Raw genomic sequence first — 27,691 nt, 5'->3', positions numbered from 1 at the left:
AACACATTTCAAACTTTTTTTCACTGAAAATAAAAGAACACTGTACATCAGGGAGCAAAATATTATGAATGTTAACCCATAGTTAAAATACATTTTCGTTTTGAATATTTTGTGCCAATTTATGGATGCTTATAATTAGTAAAAGAAAGCAGCATTAACAGAACAGCATGGTTGGTCAAATTGTTAAAGTGATAGCCTTTTAATCCAAAGGTCAGTGATTCAAGCCAAGATGAGGTTAACTTTTGTTCTTCCTGAAATTATATTTTTGTCTTATACTGGAGTGTTTTAGTTCTGATGTATACATTCATTCAGTTAAAGCATTTAATGAAGTACTTTATTAATGCTAAAATCTGTAAACATTGCTTAAAATGGGCCTTTGAATCAATACTGAAATGGCTTAGGGATGCATCAGCATGTGAACACAGCATTGTGTGACCGTTTATTTATGCAATAAACTTCAATAAAACTAATAAGTCATTGAACGGGTAGGTCAAATTTTTTACACATGAACATTATTGTTTATGTAAGACAAAGTATGATTTATCAGCTAAACTTGCCAAGGCATATTACACAGTGATTAAATTGTAATTCATTGGTAAAAAAAAACAACCTGAAAATAGAGAAAATAAATAAATACAAGAAACCGTCGGAGACGGGTGCTGCTCCCCAAAGGTTTTTTTGTCACAATTTTGCATATATATTCAGATAAAAGGAAACGTCTTGAGGGGCATAACTTTGGACAAAATAATACGATGGATGGTTTAGCAACTTCAAAGGGCCATAACTCTCTAAATAAATCATCTAACCAGAACCCACTAATAACATGCGCATCTCCTCAAGGTAGTTAAGCTTCCCATAAAGCTTCATTGTATTCCAGTCAGTAGTTGGGGCGAAATAGCCCGGACAAGAATTGCACTATATGTACAGTTTATAGAAAATTTCAAAGGGCCATAACTCTGTGAAAAATCATCCGACCATAACCGGCTGATAATATGCACATCTCCTGTTGGTAGTGAAGCTTCCCATAAAGTTTCATTGAATTCCCGTAATAAGTTGCTGAGAAATAGCTCGGACAAGAATTGCACTATATGTACAATGGAAAATTTCAAAGGGCCATAACTCTGTGAAAAATCATCCGACGAGAAAAGGCTGAGAATATGCACATATTCTCTTGGTAGTGATGCTTCCCATAAAGTTTCATTGAATTCCCTTAATAAGTTGCTGAGAAATAGCTCGGACAAGAATTGCACTATATGTACAATGGAAAATTTCAAAGGGCCATAACTCTGTGAAAAATCATCCGACGAGAACCAGCTGATAATATGCACATCTCCTCTTGGTAGTGAAGCTTCCCATAAAGTTTAATTGAATTCCGGTCATTAGTTGCTGAGAAATAGCCTGGACAAGAATTGCACTATATGTACAGTTAATGGAAAATTTCAAAGGGCCATAACTCTGTAAAAAATCATCCGACCAGAACCGGCTGAGAATATGCACATCTCTTGGTAGTGAAGCTTCCCATAAAGTTTTATTGAATTCCGGTCATTAATTGCTGAGAAATAGCCCGGACAAGAATTGCACTATATGTACAGTTAATGGAAAATTTCAAAGGGCCATAACTCTGTGAAAAATCATCCGACCAGAAGCGGCTGATAATATGCACATTTCCTCTTGATAGTGAAGCTTCCCATAAAGTTTCATTGAATTCCGGTCATTAGTTGCTGAGAAATAGCTCGGACAAAAATTGTGCAAGGACGGACACAGGACGGACAGACAGACGAAGCTGCGACTATATGCTCCCCCCAAATTTTTTGGGGGGAGCATAAAAATATATTGATTTCCCTGAAAAACAATTTGATTGTTGTTAGAATATGCTTTTCATGACACCAGATAAAATATATAGAGGATCTGGCACGAGTTGTCATATCATACCATATTTTATTAAACCAGGTCAGGAATTTAGTTAGTACGGAGCCTTTGGCGAGTGTCAGATCTTTTTATGCTCCCTTAAAATTTATTTTTTTGGGGGAGCATATAGTCGCCGCTTCGTCTGTCCGTCCGTGTGTCCGTCCGTGCACAAATTTTGTCCGGGCTATTTCTCAACAACTAATGACCAGAATTCAATGAAACTTTATGGGAAGCTTCACTACCAAGAGGAGATGTGCATATTATCAGCGGGTTCTGGTCGGATGATTTTTCACAGAGTTATGGCCCTTTGAAAATATATTGTCCCCCCCAACTACTGTGCCCTCAAGACGTTTCCTTTTATCTGAATATATAGTGCAATATTGTGGAAAAAAACACTTTGCAACGGTTTCTTGTATATCACATGCTTTTAAATGAGCAAATTAAATAAATATTTACGCAAACATAATGATAAATCCCAAATGTTGTTTACATTTAGTGATGTCATTTGAAATTGCAACGTCATTTCAGCAAAATAACAAAATGCGATTTGTCAAGAAACGAAAACGCTAAAAAATGTTGTAATAAACACGTGTAATATAAACAAATGTGATGGTTGTATTACATGGAAAACAGGTTAAAGCATGTGATAAAATATGTTTTTACACTGAAATCAACAAACTTGTACATCATTTCTATGTGATACTAAGAAGGACACTCCAATATCATTATTACAGCTTCCAAGGTGGAGCTGGATCTGGCCACTAACAGGGACCTGGGTAACCAGGAGACCACGGAACTACTGGACAACATTTACACAGAGAGGGCCACAGCAGCCCTACAGGTCATTGAGGAGGACAAGCAGAGGAGATGTATGTGCAGCTGAGAAGTAGCACTCACTTTTGTGGAGTTTCTGAATTAACCCATTTATGCCTAGTCGACTCTCCCATCCTTCAAAATTGGATCAATTTATTTCCAAAATTAGGGATGTCTAGTATATTTATTTCTATATTTAGAATATTTCTTACAGAAATTCCTCTAAGCAAACAGCGCAGACCCTGATGAGACGCCGCATCATGACAAGGCCTTTTTTCTACACGCTAGGCATAAATGGGTTAAAATATGAGCCACTTTCTGGGAAAACTGGGCTTAATGTATAGGCTAATCAGGGATGACACTTTCTGGGAAAACTGGGCCTAATGTATAGGCTAATCAGGGATGACACTTTCCCTTTAAACCCCGGACCTAATGTATAGGCTAATCAGGGATGACACTTTCCCTTTAAACCCGGGACCTAATGTATAGGATAATCAGGGTTGACACTTTCCCCCTTAACATTGGGCCTAATGTATAGGCTAATCAGGGATGACACTTTCCCTTTGAACCCCGGGCCTTATGTATAGGGTAATCAGGGTTGACACTTTCCCCCTAAACATTGGGCCTAATGTATAGGCTAATCAGGGATGACACTTTCCCTTTAAACCCCGGGCCTAATGTACAGGCTAATCAGGGTTGACACTTTCCCCCTAAACCCCGGGCCTAATGTACAGGCTAATCAGGGTTGACACTTTCCCCCTAAACCCTGAGGCTAATGTATAGGCTAATCAGGGTTGACACTTTCCCCCCCCCCCCCAAACCCTGGGCCTAATGTATAGACTAATCAGGGATGGCACTTTCCCCCTAAACCCCGGGCCTAATGTACAGGCTAATCAGGGATGACACTTTCCCTTTAAACCCTGAGGCTAATGTATAGGCTAATCAGGGTTGACACTTTCCCCCTAAACATTGGGCCTAATGTATAGGCTAATCAGGGATGACACTTTCCCTTTAAACCCCGGGCCTAATGTACAGGCTAATCAGGGTTGACACTTTCCCCCTAAACATTGGGCCTAATGTATAGGCTAATCAGGGATGACACTTTCCCTTTAAACCCTGGGCCTAATGTACAGGCTAATCAGGGTTGACACTTTCCCCCTAAACCCCGGGCCTAATGTACAGGCTAATCAGGGTTGACACTTTTCCCCTAAACCCCAGGCCTAATGTATAGGCTAATCAGGGTTGACACTTTCCCCCTAAACCCCGGGCCTAACGTATAGGCTAATCAGGGTTGACACTTTCCACTTAACCCTGAGGCTAATGTATAGGCTAATCAGGGATGACACTTCCCCCCCCCCCCCAAACCCTGGGCCTAATGTATAGACTAATCAGGGATGGCACTTTCCCCCTAAACCCTGGGCCTAATGTATAGGCTAATCAGGGATGACACTTTCCCCCTAAACCCTGAGGCTAATGTATAGGCTAATTAGGGATGACACTTTCCCCCAAAACCCTGGGCCTAATGTATAGACTAATCAGGGTTGACACTTTCCCCCTAAACCTTGGGCCTAATGTATAGGCTAATCAGGGATGACACTTTCCCCATAAACCCCAGGCCTAATGTATAGGCTAATCAGGGATGACACTTTCCCCCTAAACCGGATTTTCGTATAGTAGAGAATAACTTTAAAAGAAAAAAATCCTTAAAAGCACAAATTGTTGTTCCTTATTAGCCTGTGCAGACTGCGACGTTTATCTTCTCACATGCTTTAAGCCCATGTTGTCCAAGAATGCGGCTCATATATTTCCTGATTCAAAATGTATGCTTTTTTTGTATTGACATTAGTACATGTATCATGTTCTTTTCAGTTTCTTGTTACATTTAGTTTAACAAGTACAATATGTTCCAGTAGGTAGAAAAATTTAGTATTTAATTAGGACTGCACATAAGTGTGGTATTTGAGTGCCTACAGATATTGACTGTAATCAAGGCTTTATTATATATTGGCCACTATTTGATTGCTTATGGACCAACAATTTCTACTTGTTCAAATTCACAAGTGTGTTGTTGAGTTTGCATGGGTGAGGAATAATTCTCCCAATAAATGTATTCATCCATCCATCTTTCCCAATGTTTATATGTCCTGCTTTTAGTCATCCATCCATCTTTCCCACTGTTTATATGTCCTGCTTGTATTCATCCATCCATCTTTCCCACTGTTTATATGTCTTGCTTGTATTCATCCATCCATCTTTCCCACTGTTTATATGTCCTGCTTGTACTCATCCATCCATCTATCCCACTGTTTATATGTTCTGCTTGTATTCATCCATCCATCTACCCCACTGTTTATATGTTCTGCTTGTATTCATCCATCCATCTATCCCACTGTTTATATGTTCTGCTGTCAATTGTGATTTTGGTTTCTGTGTAGGATCTCGGTAACAAATTATCAGAATTTAACGTTTTTTGACACTCATAATTTAAATTTTAATGTTGTTGCAGTCCAGTGGTTTTTGCCATCTTATAAAAAATATGACATTTTGAAAGGAATTTTTAATTTACTCTGGAACGTATCTGTGATTTTTTTTTTAAAGTTTTTATTTTACCGATCCCTATAGGACACGTGCATTCTGTCATGATCATGCTCCAATTCTTTTCCAGTCACTAAACCTTTTCATTACAAGTAAGACGGTGCCATGCAAGATCTCTGAAACTACATTAAAAAAGAATGACAATTTATAGGCAGCTTTCCTGCTAAGCTTTGTGTGCATTATGTCCAGGTTTTCCGGTTGTTAATTTTTCAAAGATTTATTCTCCTTCGATTATCTTATTTTCCTTCCCAATGCATACCGGTACCATAAACCCGTACTTTGGAAAAAAACATGAATTGTGAGCATAAATCAGCTTCATTGATATTCATGTTCTAAAAAGTATATTTTTAGTCTATTTAGACTTCTGTCTTTTGTGTCTGAGACCTATTGTTACCTACACTTTTTCAGTGTTAGACCTGTCCAAGTTCCGGAAGTCCGATGACATCGTCATGGAGATGAATGAGCAGTGTTGCCGCCTCCATCTGCCGGCAGAGAAGAAGCGAATACATGCAATACAATTACGGGTACCACTCTCTGAGGAGGCCTGTGTTTTCTACTGTGAGGTCATCAAAATGAGTAAGCCATTGTTTGATATGAGCCTGGTTATTGGATTACTGGGCTTAATGCATGTGCCTAAAGTGTGGTCCGGCACAGGCTAATTAGGGAATACAATTTGTGCCTAAATTGGATTTTACCCAAAAGAGACTTCCTTTAAATGTAGAATACAATAAAAATGGAAAGTGTTGTCTGCAAACAAACAGTATTAATCTCTTCAGGATTTTTAGGCACATGCAATTAACCGCATTTTCTATCAATGCAGCTCATATATTTTATATTTAGATATACAATTTAAAAGTAATGTTAATATTCTTATAATGAAATACAAGTACTGTCTTCTGAAGATGTAATTCAATGCCAGTTAAAGTGTCTGGTGATTGTTACTTTTGATATTTGATTGTTTTTCTAATATTCATATAAATGGTTGGCTGATATTGAAACCAATTATTAATGTGAGTGCCATGTCATATAATAAATTATTGCGGTTTAATTGCTGTTTTACATTCATGCAAGGATTGTAAACTGATCTGTATTCTACACTTGTCTGGTATTCTATCCATTTTGTGGCACATAAAAACACAACATGGAAACATTGGCCATTACAGCTTTATCAAATATGAAATTGTGCTTAGTTTGTACTATGTTGGGTGAATTTATACCTGGGGTAAATTCTAAAAATGAGCCGTGCTCTGTGAAAAGGGGGTTTAAAGCATGTGCATAAAGTGTTGTCCCAGATTAGCCTGTGCAGTCTGCTGTCGCCTAAACTGGATTTTCGTGAAGAAGATTCTCCCTTGAAATGAAAAATGCTGTACAAGTGAAAACTGTTGTCCCAGATTAGCCTGTGCAGACTGCACAGGCTAATCAGAGACAACACTGTACCTTCATGTATAAAACCCACTTTTCATGGAGCAAGGCTCAAGTGCCTGATGATGGTAAACAAATTCATGTTTGGTAAGGTCAATCCTTGATTAACAAGCATCAATTGGTTAATTGCCTATGTAGTCACATGACTTGATGGACAGGCATTATTCTTCTATCAATCTCTTTTGTCATATTTCTTGCAGATGACGATTCAGTAATAGGCATAGGTATTGGTGATGCCCAATTCAACTTGTCCAAACACCCTGGCAAACACAAAAACTCCACTGGATATATTTCTAAGGATGGGAAACTGTATTATAACGAAAGGGATCACACGGATAAATCTGTTATTCGATTTTCTGAAGGTACTCTTTAATTTTAATATCAGTAACAAACATTTGTTGTCTACAAATGCTAAAATATTATTACAATCGTATAACCAGAGAAGACGTGGGGACAAATTTGTTTTCCATAAAACATAATATAATGTTTTTTATTATATTTATTACTACCAACAACTTACTGTGGTACATGTAGTTCTATTTTTAATTTATTATTTAATCTTCAGGGTTGCAGCCACACCATTGTATGTCTTATTTAAAATAGATTAAACACAATTTGATCAACAATTTTAAATTAAAATTAATTCATAATAACAAATTTGACGGAAAAGCTATTTTTATTTGCCATAGGGAAATAAGAAACCAAAAAGAGCTATACAATCAGAAAAAAAGGCCCTGAATGCCAATCTGTGCAAATGATTATTGCAATAAACAAGTTGTCATAATGAATCATTGTTCTTACATTTTACTGATAAGGGGGATGAATTGAATTATTTAGGCTTGATTTCTTGTCAAAATTTTGTTTGCAATTACAATAGTGCGAAAAATTATACACTGAAAATTCAACTGATTTTACAGTATTCTGTGCATTTTTCAGGTGATACCATAGCTATGGAGTTGATTCACATTAGCAACAGGAATTGTAATTCTGTGGTCCGTTTTATCCGGAATGGGTGCCCAGTCGGTACGCAGTTCGTTACCATAAGCAACAAGGAAGAGCTGTTCCCAGTTGTGTCTCTATGCGGGAATGGATACAGTGTTCACTTGAACGTGTTCTGGCAAAATCAAGTGTCACAGGCCCAGGGTTTGAAAGTTGTAAGTTTTAAGTCTGGATTCCATGGTAACAAATTAGTATACAGTTTGTTTATTGAAATTTGAGGATGCTATTTTGTTGGTGTGTATGAATGCTTGAGTTGTTTTAGTTTTTAGCTGAGCATGAAGTGTTCATGGTTGGCTAATGCTGTCATTTTTTGTCGCTTAAACCTGTGTCCTAAAACTATGTCAAAACTTATTACAGCATTTAGGACCCAAGCTTTGTTTATCTTGACTATGCGTTCAGATAGGGTAAAAATCTTGAACTGGCTTTTTTCAAAACTGGGTCACAGTTTTGGGTTGGTCAAAAACTAGGTCACATTGCATAATGAAAGAAAAAAAATGGTCAACAATCTTGAAGTCATATTTTTTTACAATCGTCATGCAGGGTTTTTTTCCACTTTTTGGGAAGATAGCCCATGGCTTTGGAATTGGGAATTTTATCGGCATTTTCATGAAATTGGGAAAATAAATTCATATAATACTTTGTTAGATGTAATTGAATTAAAATTGAGATAAAATACGCATTAGACACTTCTTTAAAAAAAAAAAAAAAAAAAAAAAAATTTTTTTTTTTTAATGGGAATTTTTTGCCACATTTTGGGGAAAAAGTATACTTTTTGGGATTGGGAACATAGCCGAATTTCGGCTATAAAATCGGGCCAAAAAAAACCTTGTCATGAAACTTACTGATTTCATTTACATTTGTTGTAACAATTTCTCTGCATAGTAAAAAAAATTCCACTACATAGAAAAACATGGCTGCGAGGGGGCTTGGCAGTTATTATTATTTGGCTATAGTTAATCCCTGTCAATACTCTTGAAGTCATTTGTTTGTCCAATCTTCATTAAACATACCTAGAGCCTTTGTTTGTTACATCTTGGATAAGTTAAAAAAATGGTTTCAGTCCATTGAAAAATATGGCTGCCAGAGGACGGGCAGTTTTCCTTTTTAGGCTGGCTATAATGAATCCTTGCGAACTCTCCAGAAGTATCATTTTGTGTCCAATCTTAAATAAACTTCATCCGAACCTTTTGTACATTGATAACAGGGGCAAAATTTCAAATGCTTTTGGTCTGTTGAAAAAGCATTGTAACAAGTGGATGATGCAGTTTTCTTAGTTTATGGATTAAGCGAAGCCTTGTTTACACTTAAGATGTCTAATGTTCTTTTTCCCAGTCTTCATAAAACTTTTTTCATTGCATTTTTTCTAGTGATCTCTCAGCCTAATTTAAAAATGCTTCTGGCCAAAAAGCACGGGTAGAAGCCACATTTATTATGCAAACGTAAAAAAAGTTTCTTGGTACAGTTGAGTTAATTAGTTCTCAGTTCAGCAACCTAGGGTTTTTTTAATTGCCATATTAAATGTCCTTTCCAATAGTTGCAGTGTTCAAAACATTTCATGATTATGTACTGGTATCAAATGTTTGAATAATTATGGTCTAATATTTTCACATCGAATTGTTACATCAATGGACAGCATCACATATCAATGTTCACCATGTAGTTTGATAAAAAAAATAAATTAAGACAGTCCACATGTCTCAAGCTTCAGACATATGGGAAAAGTTAAAGACCTTACGCCTATTGCAATGTCGCTCATCAAATATGATGGACAGTATATATGGTACACGAACATCTATTTGTCTGTTTAGTAGTTGGTAAGTAGACTACATTCAAATCCATTATTTAAGTCCGAAAATTGCCACAAATCATTTTTATGCTCCCGGCAGGGTGGCATATAGCATTTGAACTGTCTGTCCGTCCGTCCGAAAACTTTAACATTGGCCATTACTTTTGCAATATTGAAGATAGCAACTTGATATTTGGCATGGATGTGTATCTTATGGAACTGCACAGTTTGAGTGGTGAAAGGTCAAGGTCATCCTTCAAGGTCAAAAGTAATAAAATACAATCCAAGGGAAGCAATAAGCTTTAAAAGGGAGATAATTTCTAAACCTGCCAAATGATATATTGAAATTTTATTTCAAAGCGGCGCAATAGGGGGCATTGTGTTTCTGACAAACACATCTCTTGTTAGATTGGTTTTTACACTTAATCTTTATGGAGGGAAGGATAAATGTTTTTGGAGAAGCCCTTGTTTATGTAAAATGTGCAATTCTTTCAGGCAAACTTACATCACTGGTGCTTACCTGAAGGTGCAGAAGTAGACAATGACAGCAAGATAGTCACTGTGAAACCATTACGAAACTCAGTCTGTGTGCAGTGTCCAACCCCTTTGAACGAATGTAAGTGAACAAGTGGATGGTGATTGGAATAACCCTTTCCCACTCAGAACCAAAGTGAAAATGGCTATGTGCAAACAGCATAAAACCAGAACAGCCTGCGAGTAACTTTAGCCTGTTCAGGTTTAATGCTGTTTGCTGTTCATCAGCATCTAAGGGTTGGAAATGAAGCCTTTTAAATTTGAATATAGCAAGAAAGGTCTTTAATTAAATTAAACTTTCTCAGGGACTACAAATGCGTACAAATACGCATCTAAGTGAGAAAGGGATAAATGTATGAATATTAGTTTATTCTCGACTTTTAGCAAAACAAGTGGAGCTTATATCATGCTGTTGTAATTGCTCTCTTGTCTGTATCATCCTCTGTGTTTATGGCATAAATGAAGCAATACAAAGAGTAGTTTCACATTTCAGCAAAATATTGTTCTCCAACAGTAGGCAGTGCTTTGGTAACATTTACCATTTATCATAGCATACAAGGATTTAAGTCTGCCGGTAAACTGACTGTTGTTTGCGTCCAATCTCGTCGTGTCAATCTGGAACAAAACAATTATTTTCATCTAATGTCTAATGAGCATAAATATGCAGATTATTCCCATTGAACTTTGTACTATGACAAAAAATAAAATGCTCCATCATATTAAATAATTGCATAACCTTTATTGTTACTTAGAATTTTATATGTCCTCTTATGACATTTTGCAGTGTGATTCAAGAAAAATAAGTATTTTTCAGCAAATAATTATTAAGTCATTACAAGCCTTGCTAGATTAGTAAAAGCGTAAAAATAATTCTGGCAGAGAGTTATTATAAAGACCTGAGTAGGATTCCTGTCTTTCAGATTTCAGCCATTTTGAAGTGAAAATTATCGATGAATACGGGTTTGACAACCACCCGCCTCCACCGATGATTGCATTAAGTTCTGCATCCTCTATGGACGTGACCAGTCCCACTGACCGATCGCATTTTCGGCTTGACCATCTACGATTCTGGGCGGTTGGCGAAGGTTGGTCTTATACCTGTAGCAAATTGTCAGAGTATTTTCTTAGGGCACTAAGCCCAGATTTCTCAAATATTCAAATCTTTTTTAACATGATAAGCTTTTTCTCATTCTTTATGCGCTCGAAGGGAGGCACATTGTTTCTGCACTGTCAGCCAGTATGTCAGCACTTTTTGGTTTCTGCACTTTGACTCATGCAGTTTTCATCTAATTATCACCGAATGTGTTATTAGCATAAAATGAAGGCCAAGTTAAATAAAAACCGTATACTACCAGGCATTTCACAGTTATGTCCCTTGAATTTATCAAAATATGGCTTTTTTATGGACATAATGTTTTTGCCCTGTCTGTTTGTTGGTTTGTTTGTTTGCCTCAAACTGTAACATTTGCCATAACTTTTGTAATATTGAAAATTGCAACTTGATATTTGGCATGCATGTGTATCTTATGGAGCTGCACATTTTGAGTGGTGAAAGGTCATCCTTCAAGATCAAAGGTCAAATATTTCGAGGGGGGGGATAGTGTTTCACAAACACATCTTGTTTTAGTATTACGTCCCTCTAACTCAACCAGTTTTCATCTGATTATCACCAAACCATCACTGAAAATGTGTTGTTTGGTACATCTGTCTACCCATCTCAAAGGTCAAGTTCACATGTAGGGGACAAAAGTCAAATTTTGCCATGAAACTGTTTGAAAATTCCTGTCTCAACCATAACTTTGCCATATATAAAATTGATGTATTTTAAAATTACTTCACACAAATGCAAGCCATCAAATGATTACCGGTACATGTGGCGTAAAACACTCGTCTCCCTTCGTCAAAGTGCAAGGTCACACTTAGAATTAAATGGTCAATTTGGCTGTAAAACAGTTTTGCCCAACTAAAACTGGCCACAAAACGGCTTATCTGGACTGTATCTTTGTCATTGGTCATCCAATTTTAAAAAGAATTATCACAAAGACCGCCATAAGGAGACTGAGTGCCGGGTGTATCACTGGTCTCATTAACTCAAAAGTCAAGGTCAGACTTTTGTTTCGTGAAATATTTCGTAAAATAAAGTTAACCCATAAAAATCAGTGTTCTTTATAGCAATAGCCGAAATTTCAATGCTAGATGTAGTATTGTAACATAGATTTAATGAGATACAAAATGCTCTTTTTTATTTTTTTGTGAAAATATACTCCATGTGAATTTCCCGCGACAATATCTGAACATTGACGAGCGAATGTGAGATTGTTTTCGGGCAGAGTCGGACGCACAATGTAGTGCTCTTGAGGTGCCCAAAGCCCATCTTTCATACGCTGGTAAATGTTTTGATATCATTGTGGGAATAAGAGGCATCAGTGCCTTATGGATACATGCCTTGCTTCATATTGCAATTAAGTGTGTACACATATGGGCCATGCTCTGTGACAAGGGGGTTTAATGCATGTGTTAAGTGTCATCCCAGATTAGCCTGTGCAACACTTTCTGCCTAAAGTAGATATTTGCTAAGAAGAGACTTTCTTTACAGGTAAAATATCATCAAAGCGGAAAGTGCTGTCCCTGATTAGCCTGTGCAGTAAATATTCCATACAAGTCTTACCTCAAAAGCCTGTGCTCAGTGCAAAGGTTAATCTGTGACGACAATTTACGCACATGCATTAAAACCCCTTTTCACTGAGCACTCCTCATTCCATTTTAAAAATAAAACAAGCTTTAAATGAACATTATTTGTGAAATAAGCAACAATGTCAATTTTACATAAGTGTTATTTAAATCAATGAAATGCACGACTTAAGCCAGGTATTTATTAACCAGTCGGAAGAATGTTTTAAAAAATCATGGCCATTAGAAATTTATTAAATTAAAGAATTATTGTGGTTCTACTGTTTTCTTAAATAAGTTACTAAAGTGTATGAAACAGAAAAACACTTTTTTCTTCAATGTTAATTTCTAAGTTTGCATAATAATCTGTTGCTCAATCAAATTGTTTCTGTCAGATATATAGGTATTATTTCATGAGTGTGTTGTATTGTTTTTATTATAAAACCAGTTTACTCCTAGATAAAGACTAACTATGGCTCATTGGGTCATTGTCGACCTGAAATGGCCCATAAGTCATCCGGGGGTGACTAGAAGCCGATTCTTGTCACCCTAGGGTGACTTCAAGCTGATTCATGTCGCCCTAGGGTGACATGAAGCCGATTCTTGTCACCCCGGGTGACATGAATTGGCTTGAAGTCACCCCAGAGTGACATGAATCAGCTTCTAGTCACCCCCGGGTGATTTCAAGCCATTTCAGGTCGACAATGACCCAATGAGCCTAACTATGCACTTTCTGTTTTAGCGGCAGGATCTGTGAAAGTGGGTGATCTTGTTGGATGGGGAATGTTGATTCCTGAAAGTCAGGTGAACGAACTGGAGCGGCTTGTGATTTGTTTCCTCACCATCAATCGGAGCATAGTGCTGACCCGGGTTGTGTTTGAGCCCGAGGGCGGATGGTTCCCTATTGTTCTGCTGGCTGCCGGTGGTATGTGTCTGATGTTGCTGTGTTTGTAAACCAGTTGTTTATCATATTTTAGCTATTAATATACATGTACAATATTTTAGTTGTTATGTATGTTAAAATGAATATGCATGAAATTTTATTATGTGTTGATGACACATTCTCTCATATTCAGGTATTTGTTGATTTTTTATTCATTAATGAGAGTTCTTTTGAAGGCGTATTTCGTCTTCTTACTTTTATTTGTAAAATAATTAAAATACATGATTGGTCATACATTCATACATTGTTACATTTCAGTCCAAGTATAGAAATGTTCTTATCACTTATTATGTTTGAGAGCAGTAAATATGATAAAATTATTTTAATGAAAAAAACATGTTGAAATTATAACAAAACTTAAAAAGTTCTGTAATATTTTGTTACATGCTAAAATATTAAATTTACACTAGTTGATATACAAATGGTTGTGCAAGTTAAATGATAATTACCAGAGGAATAAAGTGTTTGTTTTTCACCAAGCATACGTTTTTTACTTTTGATTTTCAGTCAAACGGGTACAGTTTGAATTTTCTGCCATCAGAATCACGGAACACCCACTTACAGATGCCTACATGGAGTCCCTTATAACTGAAACCAAAGAGGTTCACGCCAAAGAGCTGGAGCTTATAGCAGCTGGGAAGGACATTGATGAGCTCAACATCAAGAAAACTGACTTAATGAAATATTTACCAGAAGAAATTGTAGAAAAAGACAGACTTAAAAACCTAGAAAGGCCAGCTAACGCCAAAATGTCGGACGTTGTCATGAAAGCTAAAGGCCTGGACAATTTTCAGAAAGCTGTGAAAGGATTCAGGGATATCAAGGATAAAGGACAAGGTTCGAAGGCATGCGTTATTTTGTAATATTGGATGGTTTGAATGTTTGATAAAGGTCAAGGTCTATACATTGTTCTGAATAAATGGTTTTGCTCAACAGTGTGCATTATTTTGTAATCCTCAGTGTATGCCAGGGATACTAATCAAGGCGCACATTTTATAAAGGGATACTTATAAAGGCATACATTTTATAAAGGGATACTTATCAAGGCACACATTTTATAAAGGGATACTTATCAAGGCACACATTTTATAAAGGGATACTTATCAAGGCGCACATTTTATAATGGAAAACTTATCAAGGCACACATTTTATAAAGGGATACTTATCAAGGCACACATTTTATAAAGGGATACTTATCAAGGCGCACATTTTATAAAGGGATAATTGTCAAGGCACACATTTTATAACGGGATACTAATCAAGGCACACATTTTATAAAAGGATACTTATAAAGGCACACATTTTATAAAGTGATACTTATCAAGGCTCACATTTTATAAAGTGATACTTATCAAGGCGCACATTTTATAAAGGGATACTTATCAAGGTGCTCATTTTATAAAGGGATACTTATCAAGGCTCACATTTTATAAAGGGATACTTATCAAGGCACACATTTTATAAAGTGATACTTATCAAGGCGCACATTTTATAAAGGGATACTTATCAAGGCTCACATTTTATAAAGGGATACTTATCAAGGCGCACATTTTATAAAGGGATACTTATCAAGGCGCACATTTTATAAAGGGATACTTATCAAGGCTCACATTTTATAAAGGGATACTTATCAAGGCGCACATTTTATAAAGGGATACTTATCAAGGCGCACATTTTATAACGGGATACTTATCAAGTCTCAAACTGTAAAGAGTGATACATTTAAAGGCCCAAAGTGTATGCATGTACCAGGGATATACACTACTCAATATTTGATAAGGATCACTTTATTTTCACATTATCTTCAATTTTGGATTACTTTCATTTCAAATTGTTATTTTGCAGGTTTTGATATTAGAATGTGTGTTTTTGATTTTATTTGTTTGTATTGATTTATCATTGATGCGTGACGCTGGCTGAATCTAGCTAGGGGTGAACTTCAAATTGCACATACTATAAAAAGTGATCCTTGATCTTTTGAATAATATATATCTAGGCTCAAAGGAATCTGTTATATTGTAAAACATCAAAGTTCAAATGTGTGCATTATTCTGTTAATCATATGTATATCAGTGTTATATGTCAAGGTTCAAAAGTGTGCATTATTTTGTTATACACAGTGTTCATAAGATAGCAGTGTTGTAGGCTAAACTGTAAAGAGAGGAAGATACACACAATCTGGTCCTAATGGTTCATATAAGGAATATATAAATAATAATTTTTAACTAGGGATGCGATCAAATACAAAAAGTTAAAGTACAACTTTGTATTCGGGTTTTTCATAAACAGTCACTGTTGAAGACCTAAAACTGTGACTACAGACTTTTTTGTTTAAGCAGAATTATGCCCTTTTTGTACTTGAATATCAGGTTTACGTGCACAATGAAGATAAAGGTATATGGTATAAATACATATATGCTTTAACTACTACAAAATAGTCAAGCATTCTATCTTGGGGAAGCCTAAAAACGTCCTTTGATATTATTTCTGGTAATGTCTCAAACTTTTACTCCATTTTAAAGGCCACTTAGCATACAATAACAGATTTAAATGACAATCTTACCTAGACATTAAGTTCCAAAGATCATCAACATATCAAAGGTTATTTTTAGTAAGTAAATAAATAGTTAATGTAGTTAGTCACTTGAATGTCGTGAAGCACAGTTGCTCAAAATTTGTAATGGCCAATACAGATAACAACCCTTGACTTCTGAAGCAAGTAATTTATGTTCATAAAATGTTAAACCTTTCAAATATGTCATGATTGTAAAAAATAGATATAGAAATATATTTAGAATGTCTTATAATTATGTTGCTTTTATTAATGTTTAAAGTTTACATTCTATTAGCTTACGAGGCTATTTATGTTTTGAGCAACTTGCTTTGTTTGGCGCATATCGGTAGGCAGATGAAACATTTTAGTTTCACTGATTATTTTCAGTGGAAATTATTTTGAAAATACTTTACAAAAGATGTATTGTTATTTTGCCACTGAAACTCCTGGGTTGGTTTGTTACTGTCTGGTACAGGTCCTATAGGCAGGGGAAGTGAAAGTAATGCAGCTTTTGTGATATCTTTTATTTCAACTATATACATCTGTATTATCCTAATCAGCAATATTTTGTATATATAAACTAATTTATTAATTTGTTAGTGAAACTCATTGTTAAATAACTACTTTTTAATTATATATGTCCGTAGTTTAAGTGATATTTATTCTTTGTTGAATTTTAACATGCATATCAATAAATTAAATTTTGTGTATGATGTTTTTACTCCTTTGTATATTATAGTGTAATTACAGATGACAAAATGCGATAAATTGAGTTATGGAATTTTTTGTTGTTTTTTTCTATTGAAAACAATTGCATAATTATATGTTAAGTCTGTGTATATGTTAAGCTGAATCAATATGGCTTTAATTGATTTTTGTGTCAGTAATATTGTTTATGATAATGTATATATTATGGAGACTTTGCTCAATATGATGTTGACAGTAGACGTCTTAGTGTAATCTGATTTGTTTATTTAGCAATATGAAAGTATATCAGCTGCACTCTGGAAAAACAGGACTTAACTCATGCATATAAAGTATCGTCACATATTGGCCTTTGCAGTGAGCACAGACTTTTTTGGTTGGACACTTTCCACTTAAATAGTCGATCAATAAAACATAGGAAACAATTTCTAGGCTATCAACAAAACATAGGAAACAATGTCTAGGCCATTAATAAAACATAGGAAACAATTTCTAGGCTATCAATAAAACATAGGAAACAATGTCTAGGCTATCAATAAAACATGAAACAATGTCTAGGCTATCAATAAAACATATGAAACAATGTCTATGCTATCAATAAAAAATATGAAGTAATGTCTAAGCTATCAATAAAACATATGAAACAATGTCTAGGCTATCAATAAAACAAAGGAAACAATGTCTAGGCTATCAATAAAACATAGGAAACAATGTCTTAATGTTTTAAAATTAGCATAGGGAACAACTGTTTGTCTATAGGAACCAATGTATGGATAGCTCAGTATCCATAGTGACAATCTATAGAACACCAGTTTGGAAATATAACATGTTTTGCTATTTTTTTAGGTTATTGATCTGTTTTAAAATTAGTAAGTATTTAACCAATATAACCTCTTTTAGCTCAGGTGTACCTATGCTTAGAAATAAAGTTTTACATTTTATTTGATAGGTCTTAATATTTATCATTTCTAATATGATATCATGTCTATTTCATTTCCTTGCAACTCGATAATAACATAAATTCACTCTAACTGTGCAAACTTTTGTTCATGTAGTGTTTGATGTTTTAAGTCTGTTTTTCAATGATTTTGATGGTCAAAGAAGAGTTGTAAGAGTTGTTGATTGATGAATCAATAGTTCATCAATGCGTCTTTTTAACCCATTTATGCCTAGTGGACTCTCCCATCCTTCTAAATTGGATCAATTTATTTCCAAAATTAGGGATGTCTAGTATATTTATTTCTATATTTAGAATATTTCCTACAGAAATTCCTTTAAGCAAATAGCGCATACCCTGATGAGACGCCGCATCATGCGTCATCTCATCAGGGTCTACGCTGTTTGCCAATGCCATTTTTCTAGACGCTAGGCATAAATGGGTTAGTTATGTATTATATTGATCTTATAATATTAGTTTTTTCGTGGCATAATTGTGCTCAATTTCATTGATTTATTGGTAGGAAATACAAAATGTATTTTATGATTGTGCATTTATTGGCATGGTAATCTACGATTGAAAATTATATTTATCGTATCAACATTATAGGATAATTCACATATGTGCAGTGTAAGTGTAGCCGGGGTTTGAGTTTATAAAGCAACCTGGGTTTTACGTTCCAAGCTTTTAATACTATATAAAGTATAAATGATGTAAATGATGGCCTGAAACATGAATAAGAATCATATTATAATTAACAAATGACAATTATAATAACAATTTAAATTATTCATTGTTATACATAATAATATGCAATACAATACAATTACAATTCAAGAAAATACAATTATATAAAATAATATGCAATACAATGTAATTCAAGAAAATACAATTATATAAACATAGAATAATGCACTCACCAGTGACCTCAAGACTTGTAGAAATTGGCAATTGGAAAAAGCCAACTACCTCTTACAAGGTTTTACAAACAACTGACCAAATGTTTAGTTAAAATTTACAATTATATAGATGACCATGAAATCATCTCACAATAAAAACATGCACTGTTAGTAATTAAACTCACTCATACATCACAAAGTATCTCTCCCACTGAACTTCTCTCAGTCTTGATTGGGTTAGTATTGTTAAAAGGATTAGTGTCAGAGTGAATACCCTGTTACATAAGTACATGTAGATAAATGTGTTACATTATTATTTGAGTCTTGCTCTGTGCAAAAGGGGGTTTAATGCATGTATGTAAAGTGTCGTCACAGATTAGCTTGTGCAGTCAGCACAGACTAATCAGGGACGACACTTTCTGCCTAAACTAGATTTTTGCTTTTAAGATACTTTCTTTACAAAAATATCATTAAAGGGGAAAGTTCAAGGTTTGATAGCCTACATTAATAAAATGAGTCTTGCAATTTTAACTCTTTCAGTGCTGGAACTGAATTTTGAAGGCCTTTGCAAACAGTTTGGATCCAGATGAGACGCCACAGAACGTGGCGTCTCATCAGGATCCAAACTGTTTGCTATTCTGATAGTATTCTTTGAAAAAAATCGTAGAAAATGCTAATTTTAGGAATTCAGCAGACAACATTTTAGCAGACAACAAATTTCCCAGCATGCAAAGGGTTAATCAATGTATCTGTATAATACATTCAATATCACCAATTGTGCTCTGTTAGCTTATTATTGTGTATACCGGTAGATCTATTTACTTGATAATTAAATAATTACATCTCTTCTAATTGTTACCATAAGTAATCATAATTACAACTTATATTTCATGAACAAGTTAAACAATTATGTTGTTGTTTTTATGCTCCCCCTAAATTTTTGGGGGGAGCATATAGTCGCCGCTTCGTCTGTCCGTGCGTGTGTCCATGTGTCCGTCCGTGCACAATTTTTGTCCGGGCTATTTCTCAGCAATTAATGACCGGAATTTAATTAAACTTTATCGGAAGCTTCACTACCAAGAGGAGATGTGCATATTATCAGCTGGTTCTGGTCGGATGATTTTTCACAGAGTAATGGCCCTTTGACATTTTCCATTAACTGTACATATAGTGCAATTCTTGTCCGGGCTATTTCTCAGCAACTAATGACCGAAATTCAATGAAACTTTATGGGAAGCTTCACTACCAAGAGGACATGTGCATATTATCAGTGGGTTCTAGTAAGATGATTTTTCACATAGTTATGTCCCTTTGAAATTTTCCATTAACTGTACATATAGTGCAATTCTTGTCCAGGCTATTTCTCCCCAACTACTGACTGGAATTCAATGAAGCTTTATGGGAAGCTTAACTACCTTGAGGAGATGCGCATGTTATTTGTGGGTTCTGGTTAGATGATTTATTTAGAGAGTTATGGCCCTTTGAAATATTTAAGTTGCTAAACCATCCATCGTTTATTTTGTCCAAAGTTATGCCCCTCAGACGTTTCCTTTTATCTGAATATATAGTGAAATATTGTGAAGAAAAAAACTTTGGGGAGCATCACCCGTCTCCGACGGTTTCTTGTTTGTATTTCATTCTTCGTACTTTAATATTATTAGTGATTTTCTGTTTTAGTGATTTTAGTTTTACCTCATGATTTGGTATATCAACTGGAATATTGTTATTGAATGTATCTGATTAAACTATCTTATTATTTGCAAAACATTTCACAGAATGTTCTGGACAGCTATATCGTCTTATATGTTTTCAAATACTTATCATATCTTAAGTGTGTATATGCCTCGTTAGAATATAGCACTGACAGTGATATTACTATATAAAATAAAATCTCTATTGTAAGAAGTTGTACTGACCACTACTCAATAAGATGATATATGTTGAATGTGAAAAAATTAGGCAAGTTATTGGTTTGTTAAATAGAATGGCATCATAATAGGATACATTTGTTTGTAAAATTTCTGAATGGTCTCGAAAACAAAGTTTTGGCACGGCAGAATAATTTTTTAATGATGAATAGATTTTATGTGTTTAAATCTTACATTTAGTTCAGTATAGGTAGTTTAGCATACGACTGAGAAACAATAATGTTTTGAATCAAAGTTTCCAATAACATTTATGCAATTAGTATTCTTTCCGTCCACAATGGTGTGATACTTTTACTAATAAAACATAATATATTTTATACACGTGTGTCTGTATTTGTTAATTGTCGGTGATTGTTAGGACATATTTAATTACTTTTAGCTCACCTGTTCACAACATGCTAATGGTGAGCTTTTGTGATTGCCTTGTGTACGTTTTTTGTCATGCCAGGTGTGTTGTAAATATTTATCTTGTGAATACTCTAGAGGCCACATTAAGTATCCAATCTTCATAAAACTGGGTCATATCATTTGTCCCAATTTTACATTGGCCGAGTTTGGGGCTCATGAGGTCAAAAACTAGGTCTCTAGGTAAAACCAAAGAAAAAGCCTGTGAACACTCTAGAAGTCACATTATTTGTCTAATGTTCATGAAAATTGGACAAAAAGGTGTTTTCTTATAAAATATCAAGAGAGTGAGAACATGGTTTCGGTCCTTTAGAAAAATATGGCTAGCTGAGGGCGTGGCATTTTTCCTTATATGGCTTAAGTGAATACTCTATATAGTCACATTTATTTGTAAAATCTTAAAAGTTACTGGGTCAGAACATTGTTATTATAATATCTCACCAAGTTCAAAAAATGGTTCTGGTCCATTTAAAAATATCGCCACCAGGGGAGGCAGGGCTGTTTTCTGTATATGGCTAATGTGAAACCTTTGTGAAACTTGGTTTGTTCTGTTTGTATCAAAACTGAGTTCAAAATTAGTAATGGTCAGTAAAAAAAGATGGCCGCCAGGGTGCAGGTGGTACAGGTTTCCTTTTATGGAACCTTGAGAACACTCAAGAAGTCACTTTTTTCCTATCTTCATGAAACTTGGTCAGAACATTTGTTCTTATGATATCTCAACCGAGATTTTGATCCGCTGAAAAACATGAGGGCCACTGTGAGGGGAAGTTTTCCTTAGATGGAAATAGTGAATCCAAGTGAACACTCTTTAAGTCGCAAGTTTTGTCCAATCTATTAACCTTACACAGGATTTGTGTTATTTTTATAAATTGCCTGTGTTAAGTTAAATGGTTAAGTACCTCCTGAAAATATGGCCATCAGGGTTAGGGGATTGAAAACTCTAGAAGTCATATTTTAAGTCAATCTTTATAACACTTGGTCAGAACATTTGTTTTTTAATGACATGGGCTGAGTTCTTAAATGATTCCAGTAAATTGAAAAATATGGCTGCAATTGGGTGGGGAAGTTTGCCTGGTATGGCTATAGCGAAAACTCATGAACACTTTATATTCACATGTTTTTGCCCAGTCAGCATGCAATTTTTATCCAGTGATTCTTATCTTATTTCAGCTGCATTCAATTTCAAAGATGGTTCCACATAAAAAAACAAGATCAGAATACACATTTATTATACTTCACAAAAGCTGCCTTGATGTGTTTATTTACATGGGTTCTAAGGTGAGCAATTGGCGCTTTGTGTTGACTTCAGTTTCTTTTTTTGTATTATATTTATTTTAGACACATGATTACAAAACAGTTTGTTGATGAGTGCTTCTTTTTATCCCCACCGAAATTTTGGAAGGGGATAAAGTTATAGTCTCCGTCCGTCTGTCTGTCCATCCGTCCTTCCGTCCGAAACTTTGTCCAGAGCATAACTCCAAATCTATTCAATGGATTTACTTTCATCTTAGAATATAAACAGATGGCAACTAGGAGAAGTGCAGTGACCAAGAACCATAACACTTTCTACCTTAGTGTTTGAATTATCACCCTTTACTTGAAACTTGAAATATAAACAGATGGCAAGTAGGAGAAGTGCAGTGACTAAGAACCATACCTTAGTTTTTGGATAAATTTCCCTTTATTTAATTTTAAAGTAAATTTTTGTCTGGAGCATAATAAACGTACTGAAGGGATTTACTTGAAACTAGAAATATAAACAGATGGCAACTAGGAGAAGACAGAAGTGCAGTGAACATGAACCATAACTATATTGGCCATAGTTTTTGAATTATCTCCCTTTATTTAATTTCATAGAAAATTTGTATCTGTTTTGTCTGGAGCATAACTCTTAATCTACTGAAGGGATTAATTCTAAATCTACTGAAGGGATTAACTTGAAACTTCAAATATAAAAATTAAACAACTAGGAAAAGTGCAGTGACCAAATACCATAACTCTATCTACCTTAGTTTTTTAATTATCTACCTTTATTTAATTTCAAAGTAAATGTTTGTCCGAAGCATAACTCTAATTTTATAAAAGGGATTCACTTGAAAAAAAACAGTGATCAAGAACAATAACTGTTTATAGTCTTCTTTTTTAATTACCTCCCTTTCTTTTATTTCAATATATTATTCTCTACAGCATAACTTCAACACTATATAACTAATTGATCCTTGAAATATAAATAGATGACACAGGTGCCATGTTTTACAAATATTAGTCTACTGTCTAAAACAAATGTTCGCATACAAGCGAACATCTGACTTTAATGAAGATGAAATGAATTATTTAAAAATGGTTACGTTATATCTATTCTCATACTAAACTACTTAATATCTTATCTTTTAATAAAAATATAATAAGAATTGTTTTCGTGTCATTACTTGCATTATAGTGATTATTAAAGATTGTTATGTCCAAGCGTTAACAGATGATAAATGCACATATTTGTATTGCTTTTATGCCCCGGAACGTCATGTGACTGCCCTTTCCGTCTTTGATTTGGTCAACACCCTCATTGAAAGTAAAGTATATTTTACAATTGCACCAGTTGATTACAATGTTTATCTCCATAATGTCTCACAATGTCAAAACTTAGAATAGTCAGGTTACAGCTCTAGAGACGTCATTTATGACTCAATCTCGATCAATCTTGGGCAGAATGTTGATCCAATATCTTGGCCGAGTTCGAATCTGGGTCCCTTGCGTCCCAGAAACTAGGTGGGTGCTGGAGGTTTCGGTAAATGACAAGTTCGGTAAATTGATTTATAGAGTAAAAGCCGTGGAGGTTTCGGTAAATTGATTTTATAGAAGAAGTATACCTACAACGAGGTGTTAATGACACCTATTATCGGCTTACAATAACATTGGGGGCATTTATTTGCAAACTGTGGATTACTTTTGAGTTGAGTAATTAATGCTATGCCTAAGGTAAAGAATTAAGGGAAATGAATGAGCTACCTCTGAAAAACGAATTCTGTTAGGAAATTTCTAGTTAATTTTACGATTTAAATAACGCAATACTGTTGTTTGTTTTTTAAATTGGTGCTTTTATTTAAATAACATAATAGTAACATAAAAGTAATAAGAAATAATGATTTATGGCGGAATCAATGTAAGCTCTTCAATTAAGTTTAATGCTATTATTCCGCCATAAATCATATTTCTTATGATTTAATAAAAATGATTTCATGTTGAATTTTATATTTATTTATATGTTTCATTATTTCTTTCTGGTTGAGAAAAACACAAGAAAAAACCATATATAAAATTTAATACGTGTACTTAATTAATAAAAAGTAATATAATGATACGCGTTATGTTTTATAATTATGTTAAGTGCGCGTGTCATTGAACGTTGAGTTAAGCGAAGAGATACACATAATTGAAAACTGATAAAAATGACATCTAACACAACGTCAGCCGAATTAATACACTGTGTAATAGCAAGCTGCCGTGATGATCATTATATTATCAAATTAATACACAGGCACCTGGCTACTGTACTGGAACAATGGGTTTTACGGCCAAAATAACTGATATCATTTTTTGCCTAAACAATGATCAATAAAAAAATAATAACTGATTTACTTTGTAATCCGTTTTCTTTACCATATATTATAAATAAGCAACAACTAAACCTTGGATACAATATATATATTTGAATATTTCATGTCATTTAAAAAAAAATGAGGGAGTAATCACATATTAATTAGATACATTTTTGACGCACTACAATATTAATAAGACACATTATTATCATTCAGATTTTCGAATACAAATGAGATACATGTACGACACTGTTCAATTTAATGTTACATTTCAACCATATTAGTCGTTCATCGTTCATGACTCGTCGTCGTCGAGCATGTGGTGGACCGCTGTGGATGGTCCAAGGGCATTGATGTGGCTGATGATCCTCAGAAGTTCAGTGGTTTTCAGCTTCTCCTCTTCGTAGTCATCCCATGCTTGATGTAGTCTGCCGTGTATCGTAACATACTTCTTCCGTCTGATCTTCGTGAGAAGGTGCTGGCTCACCAGCCGTATATGTAGATCAACTGTCTCAGATTCCTCTCTGAGAAGGTTGGCCAACTTGTAAAGACCAAGGTTGGCTGAACACGCTCGTGCGTCGATGCGTCTATGCCATCCTGTGGAGGCCACCTCTTGTAAGAGCCACATTATTATTATTTTTTTAACTAATACTCTTTAATTAAGGTTTTTATCAACTAATTGTTTAAAAACATATATAAATTACAAAACGATCATGACCTTAATATATAATTTACCTCCATCGATTAGAATATTAATAGGTTGCAAGCCTGGATAATGAATAATAACACTTTGCAAACATCGTACATTTAAACAGATAATTTAATTAGTGCCAAACAACTCAATTAATGTACATCAAAATTAATCCACAGTTTGCAACTAAATGCCCCTAATGTTATTGTAAGCCGATAATAGGTGTCATTAACACCTCGTTGTAGGTATACCTCCTCTATAAAATCAATTTACCGAAACCTCCACGGCTTTTACTCTATAAATCAATTTACCGAACTTGTCATTTACCGAAACCTCCATAACCCAACTAGGTCACAGGCGCAGATGGTTACTTTTGCTGTCGAATGAGACCTACAGAAGGCCTTCGGCAAGTCATCAAAGAACGGGTTACAGTTGAAGCTTTACCACAGTGCTATCGAATGCAATATGTACCGTGGACCAAGTCGTACCTGTACTACTCCTATAAATATTAGGTCGATATACTCCTATAAATATGAGATCGATGTACATCTATAGATTACGTCTAATTATTTGGACTATAATTATTTGGACTTTACCTGCACAACATGAGAGCCCATGTTTCGATAAGCGGTCCATGTGGGCAATAAGTATTGCTGCGTGAGCCTGCGTCAATGGGTCCCATATTATCTTCGTCAACAACATCGTACTAGAACTACTTCACAGAGCGTATGGTCTACGTTAATGACTGCGTAAATTTAACGTTTTACTGAATGAAAAGACACCGCCCAGTAAATGGAAAGCACTGTTTGCTTAAAGCATAACGTCCAAAGCTGTTGGTAGGCCTATTTATCTTTCCGTTTCGTGTCCTTATTAAAGGCACGGACTCTAGATTACAGTGTCTCTAGTGTCAATATACACTCCGTGTTAAAGGCGATAAAAAGTCGTTGTGCACAGACCAACACAGTTATTGACATTTACACACAAGTTTGATTTCATGTGAGACGCTAACAAATCTGTCTGACACCAGGGCCGTACCCAGGATTTGTTTACTGGGGGGGGCCCAACCGGAGAGGGTTTGGGGGGGGGGGGGGTCCCCCCTCCCTATATATATACTTTTTTTAATTTGGCACTTTGCAAGGTGAATTTTAATGCTTATAAAAACGTATTTTGTGATATGAATTAATGGAATATAACAAGTAAATCAGCACATTTCGGAAGTCTTAAGCTTTAAACATTGGTGTGAATTCACAACAATATTAAAAGCTTTAGATTTCCAAAACTTACAGGTTTAAACTGACGATTATCCACATCAACTCTCGTATTGCTTCCACCATTTTTTTCACAAATCAATAACATCACAGGTTTTTTTAAATCTGATTTTTTGGGAAAGACCTTGCCATTTTTTAGGAAAAAACTTGCGCGAAACGCCTAATTTTTGGGGGAAATAATGAAAGTCTTAAATAATCAATTTAACATATTTTTACTGTTTTCAAACAAATTCAAGGAAATAGATAATTTAATTATACAATATTTTTCTACACTGGATCAAGTTAACTTATATAATGAGATCGATTTGTTGTTTCAATTTTCATTTTTTTTACCAATGAGCCATTAATAGGTTGATATTACTCAATTCTCGGTACTCAATTATTTTAAATACTGAATTCTGCCAAATTCTTATCTGTTGCTCGGCAAATTTATGAATCTGTTTTTCTTTTAAACAAACATGTTAACTATCTCATCGTAGTCTTTTTCAGTGATTTCCTTTCAAAAATTATAAATACTCAGTTTTAATACCTTTGTCAGTGTTTTGTTCCGGTTCAAATTCAGGGCCCTATTCTCAATGCAAAAAGTATATATTGGGACCTAAAAATTCCCAATAAAAGGTTTCAAAAAAAAACAATTAAACTTTTAGAAGGGAAAAATACGTCTAGGGCCTTCTCAAAGAAGGAAAAAAACTTGCGTCGGCAATTATCAGACCATAGTCTACGAACTCCTGTAGCAGTTGCTTCCATTCGCTGCACTTATCAAAATACATGACATCAACCATCGATAGATGAAGCATTCATGATCACAATGGGGGATGTGTGAACAAGGCGATTAGAAAACATTGCCTAGAGGCTTATCTCGATTGGCGAGCGTTAATCCCCTTGTTTATCAGGGACATTAAAACATAGCTGCTCTTTTGTTTTGAGGGAAAGCGTACTGTGGGCCCTTGCACGAGTCATTGCAGTGGGCCGACTATTAAAAAAAAAAAATCATAGTTCGACAGCCAGCTGGGGGGGCCCGGGCCCCTGGGCCCAAGG

At 35.0% G+C, this 27,691-nt stretch overlaps 1 protein-coding gene and 1 long non-coding RNA gene across 8 annotated transcripts in view; one reads left to right on the top strand and one right to left on the bottom strand.

The window, feature by feature from the left end:
• Positions 1-21,010, top strand: part of LOC127851769 (uncharacterized) — a 29,512-nt gene extending 8,502 nt beyond the window's left edge. For 2 of the 7 annotated variants that reach the window (XM_052385642.1, XM_052385641.1), the window contains exons 9-16: positions 2,643-2,777; positions 5,725-5,892; positions 6,939-7,100; positions 7,675-7,892; positions 10,019-10,139; positions 10,978-11,142; positions 13,470-13,652; positions 14,178-21,010. In XM_052385642.1, the coding sequence (XP_052241602.1) occupies positions 2,643-2,777; positions 5,725-5,892; positions 6,939-7,100; positions 7,675-7,892; positions 10,019-10,139; positions 10,978-11,142; positions 13,470-13,652; positions 14,178-14,533 (1,508 nt within the window). In that variant the 3' untranslated portion in view covers positions 14,534-21,010. The remainder of the gene's footprint in view (positions 1-2,642; positions 2,778-5,724; positions 5,893-6,938; positions 7,101-7,674; positions 7,893-10,018; positions 10,140-10,977; positions 11,143-13,469; positions 13,653-14,177) is intronic. The other 5 variants (XR_008035935.1, XR_008035934.1, XR_008035933.1 and 2 more) reach the window with 5 other exon arrangements.
• LOC127851775 (uncharacterized) lies at positions 10,412-26,343 on the bottom strand. The gene is made up of 3 exons (XR_008035938.1): positions 25,982-26,343; positions 10,954-11,155; positions 10,412-10,672 (listed from the first exon to the last, which is right to left on the bottom strand). It is a non-coding gene; the product is annotated as an uncharacterized LOC127851775 (long non-coding RNA).
• Positions 26,344-27,691: the final 1,348 nt, after the last annotated feature.

The sequence above is a fragment of the Dreissena polymorpha genome, chromosome 11, assembly GCF_020536995.1.
Source record: "Dreissena polymorpha isolate Duluth1 chromosome 11, UMN_Dpol_1.0, whole genome shotgun sequence".
Lineage (NCBI taxonomy): Eukaryota > Metazoa > Mollusca > Bivalvia > Myida > Dreissenidae > Dreissena > Dreissena polymorpha.
The sequence above is the reverse complement of the archived record's forward strand: the minus strand, read 5'-3'. Positions and strand labels throughout refer to the sequence as shown.